General features: G+C 41.1%; 1 protein-coding gene across 1 annotated transcript; it reads right to left on the reverse strand.

Annotated features, from left to right (window-relative positions):
* Positions 1-1,815: 1,815 nt before the first annotated feature.
* On the reverse strand, positions 1,816-8,756 carry LOC112237237 (C2 calcium-dependent domain-containing protein 4C). Its single transcript, XM_024405870.2, has 2 exons — positions 8,589-8,756; positions 1,816-4,005 (listed from the first exon to the last, which is right to left on the reverse strand). Exon 2 carries the CDS (start codon positions 3,957-3,959, stop codon positions 2,721-2,723), a length of 1,239 nt encoding a protein of 412 aa, XP_024261638.1. The 5' UTR covers positions 3,960-4,005; positions 8,589-8,756; the 3' UTR covers positions 1,816-2,720.
* Positions 8,757-13,656: the final 4,900 nt, after the last annotated feature.

The raw sequence follows: 13,656 nt of genomic DNA on the forward strand, positions 1-13,656 counted from the left end.
TGTACATTGGGCTGTCTTTTTTAAATACAGATGTAAGATCTTAATTTGATAACTCTTTTGTTGCTGAGAATTTTTCTGCACAGTAGGAAATGCAAACTTGTCGTGTATTTGAGTTTTAAAAAGGATTCTAAAGATTGCAATTTCCACTTGGAAAATTCAGACTTGATATGCGAAAAATGTATCAAAGCCCACAACAATGTCCATTAATTATAATCCACATAATAATTCACATTTCCTGCTGCCACAGGATTATTTTACTGCTGTAGAAAACTGGCTCAAATTAAAATCCTACATCTGTAGATGAGAAACAAGAAAAGACAATCAATTACAAAAATAGTTGGCAATCCCCAAAATACACAACTCACTTTTTGATTTAATTACATTTTTATCATAAAAGCACTTAGGCTACATTTTGACCCTGCCTACTACAAAGAAGTATTATAAAATCTACTGACAATATTTTAGCTTTTTAGTCATGCCAAAGAAGGGATTTAGTAAGCCAAAGAAGGGATTGGTTACAACTCAGTGAGCACACACCCATGTACAGCAGGCATAGCATGAGCATTGAGCACACACAGATGAATCATTTAATAGTATCGTAGCAGATTACAGATTTCCCACAATAACAAAATCCTCAGTTAGAGCCAAACAAAGTTATATAAAGTATAAGCATGGAGAAAAGCAATGGTATTGTAGAGAGCTCTATTGTATAGTCTAGGTTAAAACATGACAGGGAATGTATAACTCACAAAAACAATGGCTATTTTCTGTAAAATAGTCATGTTTGACATGATTAAATGACTCCATATCTCAAAGATGAATGTGTGTGGTGACCCTTTAACCATCTGCAGAAACAACCTCTGCTTCTTTCCTCTGTCTCCTTCTTGAAATTGCAATCAGATCAGATGTATTGTAATTCATTTTAAAGGACAGCAGAGCACATGCAGAGAGTAGAAGGCTATCCTTCATGTCAAATCATGTTTATTGTAAATATTTTTTATTGTAAATGTTTTTCCTTTCTCAGTCCTCTGGCCTAGTGGCTTGTCTACACTGCCAGGAGTGGAAAACACCATCATAATAATGAAGTCAGCAAATTATAAGGTTTTCAGGGTCAGAGGGCTGCTAATCATTCACTCTCCAGCAGTACATAATTTACAAAGTCATAATGTTGTAAAAGTATGTGGACACCCCTTCAAATGAGTGGATTCGGGCTATTTCAGCCACATCCGTTGCTGACGTGTATAAAATCAAGCATACCACCATGCAATCTCCATAGCCAAACATTGGCAGTAGCATGAGAACTCACTGAGAGCTCAGTGACTTTTCAGTGAACGCTACCTGCCCCAATGCATAGTGCCAACTGTAAAGATTGGTGGAGGAGGAATAATGGTCTGGGGCTGTTTTTTATTGTTTGGGCTAGGCCCCTTAGTTCCAGTCAAAGGAAATTGTAATGCTACAGCATACAATTACATTGTAGATGATTCTGCGCTTCCAAGTTTGCAGCAACAGTTTGGGGAAGGCCCTTTCCTGTTTCAGCATCACAATACCCACATGCACAAAGCGAGGTCCATACAGAAATGGTTTGTTGAGATCAGTGTGGAAGAACTTGACTGGCCTGCACAGAGCACTGACCTCAACCCCATCGAACAGCTTTGGGATGAATTGGAACGCCAACTGCGAGCCAGGCCTAATCGCCCAACATCAGTGCCCAACCTCACTAATGGCTGAATGGAAGCAAATCCCCGCAGGAATGTTCCAACATCTAGTGGAAAGCCTTACCAGAAGAGTGGAGGCTGTTATAGCAGCAAAGGGGGGACCAACTCCATATTAATGCCCATGATTTTGGAATGAGATGTTTGACGAGTAGGTGTCCATATACTTTTGGTCATGCAGTATACATCATACTGAAGCATATGTCTTATACAAATACAACATCTATGTATAAAATTATGTTCAACACCTTTGAATGTCACACTCTTTAAAATGTAATGCATACACCCTCCCTCCCTCTGTCACTCTCTCTTTCTGTCTATCTATCACTCTTGGTAAGGCTTGTGGGTGTTATGAAACTGAAGTACAAACTGCTAACATATCACTGCATTTACATATTCATACCAAGCGCTAGGGAAGCAGACGGTGACGTCTGATCTCTATTCTCCAGGTTTTGGACATTGTGGTCACATAACAGACTGGCCTTCCTTCCGGTAGTAGGCTACTGTGGATCGCAACAACAATCAGGATCAAAGGATAATTTGCACATCAAGTTATAGTGGCAACATCAAAGACGCCCTGATCCATAAAAGCATTGTAGTGCTGAATAAAAACTGAATCATAGAGACTCGCATCCTGTATTGTCTGAGTCACATGTAATTGCAACCATGCGACATTCAACGTCGAGATCAAGAGAGTACAAAAAGTGAGTCCCTCAAACAAGCAGGTGTTTTTTGATCTGTGCCATATTCGATTGTCCACCACATGATTTACAAGTTGGGCTGTGCAGGGCTTCAGGTTCAGGAAATAGAAGGTTGAGGAGGTGACCAGCTAAGAGACAAACTGCTAGACCAGACCAGACATTGACTTCCTTTCAGACAGTTCTATGTGAATACAGGGGAGACCAAGCAAACATCTAACCCCAGTTATATATCTTTTTTCACGCACATCATCATTCATGGTCTCATTCTGTGTTAGTCAGAGTACCATTCTGCATCGTCAGGACAGACCTAGGGGCCATGGAGCAGCTTCCCCAGAGGGATCTCTCTCTCCCCCAGCAGAGTGTCTCTCTTCAGGCTGGTGCCCTTATTCACCACCTTGATCTTCACTGCTAGGTTCTTCACCTGCATTGATGTCACAGAGTCAAAGAAGAAGTCCTCGTTGAACACAGGATTTCGGCTGTTCTTGATGATAGTGCTCCGCTGTTTCTGCATCTTGCCAGGGTTGAGGTACAGTGACACGCAGCAGTTGATGCTCTTAATGTCGTACATCTTGTCGTAGAGCTCTTCGGCAGCCAGAATGCGAATGCGCAGGCGGGCCGTGCCAGCATCGTAGTCGGCGATGAGCCTCACCCTGCCGCCCTTGTGTAGGTTGACGGTGTGCTCCCGGTCCGACGGCCCACCGCCATGGAGTGAAGAGGAGTGGAGCCGCCGCAGCACATTGGGACTGGGCTCGGTTGAGCTGCACTCGTCTGTGGACAAGGAGCTGTGGCGGGCAAACGTCCTCTTGGCTTTCACCACCTTTGCCTGTGTCTCGTGGGTGAAGACTTTGAGCAGCGAGGCAGAGCGGGAGAGAAGTGGGGAGTTGAAGGGAGAGGACTCAGCCGAGGAACAGGTATCACTCTCCCCTCCACTAAAGTAGCGGTATGGGTTGTGAGAGGCGTTGAAGTCAGGGGGGTTGAGGTGGTTGCATTCGCTAACGCTGCTCTTCCCCTTCCTCTGGGAGTTGGGAGAGGTCAGGGGGCTGGTCTGGTCACAGTGGAAAAGGGACTCCTTGCGGCGGGTGTGGGGGCTCTCCATCAAAGTGGCAAAACCATAGGAAGTCTGGGTCTTGGGGACGTAGGGCAGTGACATAGCGGTCTGAGACTGAGGGTCAGCGTTGGTGTCCCCTGCCACCATGTCATCAGCGCTCTCTATCTGGATAATGTGACGGTTGGCGGCCCTCAATAGGTTCTTGGTGTCCCCAGCTAGCTTGGCAACCAGACGCGGGCTGCGAGGGCTGCTGATTTTCTTACTGCCAATGGTCTGCTCAGAGGCCGAAGGCCGCAGCCCCTCCTTCGGCTTGACGACGTCCAGGGTCTCAGGCTCTGGGGGGCAGCAGACCAGCTTGGGGGGAATGAAAAAGTCAGGGATCTTATCAGGGGTGAGGACGTTGCTGTAGACTGGAGTATTGCTGTCCTTGACCCCATTCTCCCCCCGCCGGAGAACAGTGGTCTCTACCGACCCACGGATCTTGTCCAGAACCCACATTATCCCACTGGGCTTCACCAGGTGGGATACAAGGGTGTTTCTCTGTCTGGAGGCAAAAGCACAAACATGGCAGCAGTTATGAAATACATGAATTAACACACTGAGTAAATCACATTGCAACTGTTGCTATATCTGTGTAAGAAATGGTTAACTGAATCTAAAAACGATGAAATCAATTAAATTGACCCCAATGTGTCAAGTGTATACTTAAGCAATAAGGCCTGATGGGGTGTGGAATATGGCCAATAAACCACGGTTAAGGGCTGTTCTTAGGCACTACTGTGTGGTTCCAGCCCTGAATGCTAATTGGATGAAAGCTGTGGTATATCAGACAGTATACCACGGGTAAGACAAAACATTTATTTTTACTGCTCTAATTACTTTGGTAACCAGTTTATAATAGCAATAAGGCACCTCGGGGTTTGTGATATAAGGCCAATATACCATGGCTATGGGCTGTGACCTAGCACTCTGCATTGTGTCGTACATAAGAACAGCCCTTAGCTGTGGTATATCGGCCATATATCACACCCCCTCGTGCCTTATTGCTTAATTATAGAGGTGTTGAAAAAAAATAATATTTTGCAGCCTAAATAAGAGGTACAGTTGAAGTCAGAAGTTTAAATACACTTAGGTTGGAGTCACTAAAACTCGTTTTTCAACCACTCCACAAATGTCTTGTTAACAAACTAGTTTTGGCAAGTCGGTTCGGACATCTACTTTGTGCATGACACAAGTCATTTTTCCAACAGTTGTTTACAGACAGATTATTTAACATATAATACACTGTATCACAATTCCAGTGGGTCAGAAGTTTACATACACTAAGTTGACTGTGCCTTTAAACAGCTTGGAAAATTCCAGAAAATTATGTCATGGCTATAGAAGCTTCTGATTGGCTAATTGACATCATTTGAGTCAATTGGAGGTGTACCTCTGGATGTATTTCAAGGCCTACCTTCAAACTCAGTGCCTCTTTGCTTGACATCATGGGAAAATCAAAACAAATCAGCCAAGACCTCAGAAAAAAATTGTAGCCCTCCACAAGTCTGGTTCATCCTTGGGAGCAATTTCCAAATGCCTGAAGGTACCACGTTCATCTGTACAAACAATAGTATGCAAGTATAAACACCATGGGACTACGCAGCCATTATACTGCTCAGAAAGGAGACGCGTTCTGTCTTCTAGAGATGAACGTACTTTGGTGCGAAAGGTGCAAATGAAACTCAGAACAACAGCAAAGGACCTTGTGAAGATGCTGGAGGAAACAGGTACCAAAGTATCTATATCCACAGTAAAACGAGTCCTATATCGACATAACCTGAAAGGCTACTCAATAAGGAAGAAGCCACTGCTCCAAAACCACAATAAAAAAGCCAGACTACGGTTTGCAACTGCAAATGGGGACAAAGATCGTACTTTTTGGAGAAATGTCCTCTGGTCTGATGAAACAAAAATAGAACTATTTAGTCAAGGTGACCATCGTTCTGCTTGGAGGAAAAAGGGGGAGGCTTGCAAGCCAAAGAACACCATCCCAACTGTGAAGGACAGGGGTGGCAGCATCATGTTGTGGGGGTGCTTTGCTGCAGGAGGGACTAGTGCACTTCGCAAAATAGATGGCATCATGAGGATGGAAAATGATGTGTTTATTGAAGAAACATCTCAAGACCTCAGACAGGAAGTTAAAGCTTGGTCACAAATGGGTCTTCCAAATGGACAATGACCCCAAGTATACTTCCAAAGTTACGGCAAAATGGCTTAAGGACAACAAAGTTAAGGTATTGGAGTGGCCATCACAAAGCCCTGACTTCAATCCTACAGAACATTTGTGGGCAGAACTGAAAAAGCGTGTGCGAGCAAGGAGGCCTACAAACCTGACTCATTTACACCAGTTCTGTGAGGAGGAATGGGCCAAAATTCACCCAATTTATTGCGGGAAGCTTGTGGAAGGCTACCCAAAACGTTTGATCCAAGTTAAACAATTTAAAGGCAATGCTACCAAATACTAATTGAGTGTATGTTATCTTCTGACCCACTGGGAATGTGGCGAAAGAAATAAAAGCTGAAATAAATAATTCTCTACTATCGTTCTGACATTTCACATTCTTAAAATAAAGTGGTGATCCTAACTGACCTAAAACAGGGCATTTTTACTAGGATTAAATGTCAGGAATTGTGAAAACCTGAGTTTTCGGCTAAGGTGTATGTATATGGCTAAGGTGTATGTAAACTTCCGACTTCAACTGTATGTAAAGAATCAGGGATGCAAACTGGTGAGGGCCCAAAAAAGTGACACTTTTTTTCTCTTCACTGAAACATGGAAAAAAATCCCTGCTAGGGGCAAATGCAGGTTTTAACTAATTAAACAACCAAGAATATGATATACATGATCAGTCTGTGTGTAAAATAAAGTGGTTCATGTGAACCTAACTTAGAGCTAAAAAATGTAAAGAAAGCAATCCAATGTTATTTGTTGCCTAGACTTCACTGCAAATGACACTCAAGTCTTGAGAAAAAAACAATACCCTAATATTGCAGTTATCCATGACAACCTTTTTAATAAAACGCTTGTGACCACACACATAAACGGGAAAAAACCACACACTTGGGAAAAACAAACAGGCATTCTATTTTTACTCTATTATAGTGGCCACTATAGACATCGATCAAGTGCACAAAGCTACATGTGCGCAAAAATAACGTTCACTGAGTAAAACAATATATAATCCCCCCTCAGTCACACACACACGTGCTACTGTCAAGTTCAACACAACAAAAACAATATCTTCGGAGTACACTGCACATTATTACATTGTACACTTTATGCCTGTGGACATCTGTTCTACAATGTGCCAGCAAAAGCGAGAAAGAGGGAAAGTGTGTGGCTTTCTTTTCACATCTATAGTGGCATCCAGTTTAAACCAGGCCCAGCTCCAGCTCCACTTGCACAAGCAACGCCTCATTTTCACCTAATTCTCTCAATCTGAAAATGAACCACATACTGTATAGGGAAACATTAGTTAACAGATAGTGGTTAGTTCGTTAGCTAGTTAACATTTCACACAGATTTCCAGGGTCCAGTAAGCAACTAACGCGTTATAACTTGAGGAACAGTGTTGTGCCGAAAATCTCCCCCCTGCCAGAATCCCCCTCCCCCTTCGTGTGAACGCGCACGCACTCAATTCTTCATTGCTGCAACTTGCTTGCTAGTTGAGATTTCTCATCACGTTAGGCTGTGTTTCATTTTATATTTTATGTCGGTTTGATCGCGGGGGGAGCAAGTATTGTCTGCAGTTTCGGTTTGGCTATTTGTTTCAAGTGTATTAGTCTATAAATAAATATCTTTGCCAAAATTCGTCATTTCTACATGTCTTATTCAACTAGTAGTTGTTCTGAAATATTTATTGCTTCCCTAAATGTTACTCCCCCCCTCCCCTTCTAATTTCCTTAATTTTGTGGCTCGAGTCAAATACTTTCTATAGAACAGGCAGGGTGAGATTTTCGGCACAACATCGGCAAGGTGTCGTATACCAGTTAATACTATATACAATTGGTTAGGTTAGTAATGTTAGCTAATTTGATGTTGTAACGTTAGCTAGCTGTCTACGTTATTAGCAAGCTAATTTTCACACCATGAACTCAATTATTTGATCAGATAAATTGGCTAATGTTGCTCAACATTTCTCTGGCTAGCTAACGGAGAATTCAATCCAGCTAGCAAGATACTTAACAATGCTAATACCTGTTCCACCAAACTTTCTCCCTCACCTCAAACTTTCCAAACGACAGTAATTTGTCGGTTACACGAATCACGCAAGTCACCTATTTTGGATTCAAAACGCCGAATTTCACCGAAAGGTGACTAGTTTGCATCTCTGAAAGAATACATGCAATGTTAGCACATGCTTTATTTACAAAGGCTAAGAAAACACTATTATTTGTACTCATACAGTAGTACATTCATACATGTTGTCTAGGTAGCAGTGAGTATATGTCAACATGCAGCACAGCATATTGCTCCTGTGGAGTAATAAAGACTGCTGCATTAGTCAGAATAACACATGTAGCCTTCACTCATTAATTTTTCAATAGATTACATTTATTCATTTTAGAACCACTGTTAAGTTGGTTGAGGTTTGATTTGGTTCGTTTTAAAATTTTACGTAACAATAAACACCCTTAATAAGCACATTGAAATCCACTTTATTAACAGTCATGGTATTCTATTCTATTGTATTGTAATTCCGTTAAGTTACATTTAACTGACATGTTGTGCATATTAACTACGATATGGAAGATCGGACAAAATTATAGGCTAAAGGTCTGGTCTGTGATGAATTTGCACAAGCTTGAATTTATAATAACTCTACCTTTATAGAGAATCAAGACGGATCTCCTTAGATTTTAGCAAAACGTGGTGCACTGGAATAAAGTCAATGTGTTATTTAAAAAGTAAATCATGTAGTAGTTTACATTAGCCTATGCCTATCTTAACGCGGAAATAAAGTGCAACAAGTGAAAATTAGAAGTTTATATGCTCTCGGTGCCGAAATATATTTCATTATGCGCTCTTGAGTGAGACAAATGTTCAATTTTAGACACCGGTTGAATTCAGCTTAATAAACTTACTGAAGACGTGGAGGCTGCTTTGTCGAATTGATTCTTCCGTAACAGGTGTTTTCTCCCGCCTCCTCTGGATCGCGCACTGTTTGCAGAACTATATAGTCTCCTCCGCACCCTAGAGATCGACTTGCGCTAGATGGAATAATATGATGCTTTTTATACACTCTCCCGGGCGATGTTGGGTGCCGACCAATAAGAGAAAATGAGATCCTCAAGAGAGCCAGTCACAATCACTGAAGCTCGTGAATTAGTCAGAAGATACACTCTTACAGGACGTGTTTACATGATATATATGAAGGAATCAACAGGCTTTGAGCACACAAGTTTAGACAGGAGTATAAACGTATTAAGTTGTTCTTGTTGTGTTTAGATCGCATCATGCAGAAAGTGGCATCAATAATTGACCAGTTGATCATCCCTCATGAGTAATTACCCTATGTAGTTAGTGTGAAGAGTGACCATTAATTTATTTGATGGAGACAAATACAATTAAAACAACAACAATCTATATCAGATACACTGCAACATCAAATAGTTTGCACTAATTTCCAGCATCAGTCAAAACCATATAGGCTTTAAAATAAAAATATGATACACTGGTGGAAAAGAGAAGGAAAAACATACAGCAAAATGACAAAATGGTTAACATGTGGCTCCCATCTTACAGTTGTTTCGATCCGTTTTTTCACTTTCTGTATAATGCAGACATTTCCAGTGATTTAGAGTTCCAGACATTGGGCAAGTGCTGTTTCACATATTGGAACTCTCAATGGAACATGATTTGACATTGCCAAATATGTTTAGACATTTATTGGGATATAGGCTACTGTATACCTACAGCAGCAGAACGTGAACTCAGTGGAGCATTTCCCAGTGCAGCTGGCTGTATGATATAATTTACAGATGTTTGGTCCTTCTTCAGGTTTAGATCAACCCATCTGTTTCCCTGGAAACCTTGCCTCAGCAACAAATAGATTTTCTGTGTCTAAAAATGGGAGGAAGAAGACTCTTTAGAAAAGATCAGGTGGATGATGGCGAAGGCACATGGGCCCACAAATTGTTTTATCAAAGCATCTAGGTTTGAGCGCAGCACAATATCCTGACCAAAATGTCAGTGACTTGCTGCTACAGACACTTTTCATAAACATTTCAGTTTGACCTTTTCTATTGCATTTTTCACATTTTTCACTTAGTTGTCAGTTTATTTTCTGAAAAGGCCTCGCAACTGTCAGAGGTGCCACTCTGTGGCCCATGAATTGTGTTGTGAAATACAATGAACATTTCATCAGCATGTAATTTATTCTCCCAAAATATAACCATTGCTTCTATTCTTCCTTACCTGTTTGTGAGAGGTATAGCCAGACACCTATGGAAACCTACAGGCACCTCATTGCTCCTGGGGCAGACAATGCCCTTTATCTGTCCTGCACCTAATTGAATTGGGTGCTGACACACAAACAGGAGGCCCTATAGTAAATTAACAATTGGATTAGACTTTAATTGGAATTGTCAGTCTCTTTAACCATAACACACCTGACGCTTTAACAGAGACACTGAAGAGACAGAACTTAAGGCTGTAGGTAGGTAGACTGGCCTTATGACAAACACAGTCTTAACTCTGACACTTCATGACTCAACCTGTTCTGAAGAGGTAAACACATGTACACTCTAAATATAAAAGGTTCCTGGAGGATCCTTCAGGGGGAACCCCACAGTTCTTCAAATGACCCCTTTTAATGGATCCTCAAAGAACCTTTTGGGGCTAATATCTGAACTACCCCCTCCCCTACTATTATTATTATGATCTGCGTAACATACAAATACCAAGTATTATTATGAATAATAATAATATGCATAAAAATAACAATAACAATATTTTAGTTGGCAGTGTTTATGATTTTAGTGGCAAAGCAGAATTAAAAAATCAAAATACGAGGTAAACTCCCAACAGAGCCCCAAGTCCAATGGGTATATCCTCTGGCGTGTTGATGTTAATGTGTTGATGTTCTCTGTATCCATAGCCAGAATCATTTTTCAGTGCATGGTGATCAAATAGGTTTTCTGTTATATTCAGAGATGTCGGGAGGGTAAAGTCTGTGAATCAAAAAAAATGTAATTATACTGATGATTAACAAAACATGCACACAATAGTATTCATACCTTGGTTTTTGTGGTAAATGTGAATGAAAAAAAAAAAAACTGTTTTGATAATGGTTTTCATACATATACCTTATCCATAATGTAGAGGCCTATGGGATATTCATTGAAGAGGTAAGGAAGGAGGATGGTAAATGTGATCTGCATAACATACCAATACCAATTGACATACTGTACCTTTGTATGCGTTCTCGTCTGTATACCTGCAGACAGACACAAAAATGAGTCATCTGCACCCAATACAGATAACCTTCAACATATTCTTATAGCCTACATATTGTTACCACTTTGTTGATTGATATCCATTGAATTTTGTCCATTTTCTGTCATAGAAAGATTTGCACAAATATGAAAAGATAGATAGTATCATCAGAAAACAATATACATTTTGATCATACAAGGGACAAACCTTACCTTACATTGAGGAGATCTTTACACTTTTCAGTTAAGTGCCTGCACCTGCTATCCTTTCAAATTCAAATCCACATTTTTCAGTTGGGCAGTCAGGTTCCTGCAAGAACCCCCACCAACTAAGGATTTTCCTCGATGAACCCCACCTCCTATGGGGTTCTTGGAAGAACCTTTTGGGGGCGGATTTCAGTGCCAAGAACCCTATGGTTCTTCAAAGAACTTTGAGGATCGTAGGAGAACCCCTGTTGAACCCCTAACTTTTAGAGCATATAGGATGACAAACATCTTAGCTTTCGACTATCATTGTATGCTTTGCTGCAACCATGTCAAACCGTTACAGTCCACTGCCAGTGTAATTTTTTATGACATAACCCAGTTAATTTATTATGGATTGCAGAACTCTTACCCAGTTACTTGGTAAAACACCGTTTAAGGTCCTTGAGATGATCACAGTCTTGTGTACAGCAATCTGATTTTCATGCAAATATTCTAAAATCCATATCAAAACAATATGAACATTTTCCAACCAGAGATGTTTCCATCAAATTGACTTGTTGCAAATAAAAGGCTGTGCGTGATGACGTAGGCTACAGAAAATACTGTATATTTTTGCGTTTAAATTACCAATACACGTTAAATATTTTTTTCCCCAACTCAACTGATGGCTTTCTCACAAAAAACGGTTGCGTTATATAGTGTGTGCCACTGATATTATGCGCTCTAGCCAACAGCACTCATACTGTATTTTCATCTGTAAGCCTAAAAAAACGCATGTTTTCCCAACGAGTCGTAGTGGGAGGACCACGTAACATGTCATCGCGTGACTCCCAAGTTTACTTCGAATTGATGGTTATATGTATATATCGTTTCCACCGACATTTCTTGCATAACTAATTTTGCCAAAGCACAGCACTTGTTGTTAAAGTTTGTGTGCTGCATAGAGGACGGCTCCATTCACCCTCACAGACGGACACAACGGCTGGGGAGTCAACAGAGGCATTACACGTCACACAGTGATTTTACACGTCACACAGTGATTTTTATTGTTGTTACCATATCTCTCTCTCTTCCCCATCCCCATTAATTGCCTTTGAGAACAAGCTTTGCATATCCCGACATACAGTAAGGCAAGACGTTTCCCCCTGCCACCCACAACACACAGGCACATGTAGGTACACGTCACACTTATATAATTAACACACACAGAAACACCATATGGAAGGAGCACTTTTCACCTCTCCAATCTGTGACAGTTCATTTCATATGAGGAAAGGAGTGACACACGGACCACCACCCACCAGGCCCTACTCTTCTCCCTCCAGTCTAACAGCCGGACTATGGTAGAGCTGTGATTCAGGGCCTCTCATATGGAGCTCTGTAGCAGTCAGCCATTGAGAGGTGAGAACATATGACTCACAAGGACCAGACCTCCGTCCACCACTCAGTCACATACAGGGCAGAGCGCAGGTCCGGTGTGGGTGAGTGAGTGGGGGACACTGCAGGGTGGAGAGTGTGTCGCTGGGGAATAGGAGTGATCTGAGAAGACAAAGATGAGCTAAGGCTGAGAAAAAGTGGTCATGATAACTATAGTCTGAAGTACAAAGTGATGGTGATACTGAGGCACAGGTGCTGGTGTCTTTGCTACTCTGACATCAGAGGAAAGAGAGTTGTGATTCTTGGATTGTGGCAGATGAAAAACACATTGATGTGAAATGGGGCATCTCCACCAGGTGGTTCTAAGACTTCAAAATGCAAAAAGTCTGTCTGTCAGTCATGTGACTCATGTCTCTCTGTGTGTGTGTGTTCCGAAGTTAGGATATGGTCCAACTGGTCCATTTGATCTCTAATCAGACAAGGATGGGGTCAATTATTTTATATTGGTATATTATTGAACCTTTATTTCACTAGGCAAGTTATGATATGACTATGGTGGAAAGTTAAGGTCAATTGTCTGTAACATTTACTGTTGAATGTAAAGCAGTTTCACTGGGTCAGCAGATTGAAACCATGTGTAAACAGACACTAGTTATCTACTCCCCACTGTTATCTACTCCAGATTCTAGGGAAAGGTAACGTAATGCTGCCCCCTTGAGGAATGAAAACACCAACCTAATAAGAGTTATTTACAGAACCAATATACATTCTCTTCTTACAAGGCTATTGTTTGAAGAACCATGTTAGTTTATCGCTCATCCATTTTCGTCATGAAAGCATGTTTGAAAAGCTTAGCTAATGAGAGCATCAGGAAATCCTATAGGTCACCACCACTATCTTTCAGGGTAACTGCAGGGTACAGATCTCATCTTCAACTTTTCTTGTTGGTTCCAAGTAGAACATCTACAAAAAAAATTCCCGGTAGAAATAACATTCTCCATGCACTGTAATCTACACATTGAGAAGAGATATTGAGAAGAGCTAGGTAAATGAATAAGCCATTTGGATATATAAATAAACAGTTTTCGATCTATTTTACCTTATGATTGCTGAACAGGTGAAAACAGTCATA

This window comes from Oncorhynchus tshawytscha, linkage group LG01 (assembly GCF_018296145.1).
Source record: "Oncorhynchus tshawytscha isolate Ot180627B linkage group LG01, Otsh_v2.0, whole genome shotgun sequence".
In the NCBI taxonomy this organism is placed as follows: domain Eukaryota; kingdom Metazoa; phylum Chordata; class Actinopteri; order Salmoniformes; family Salmonidae; genus Oncorhynchus; species Oncorhynchus tshawytscha.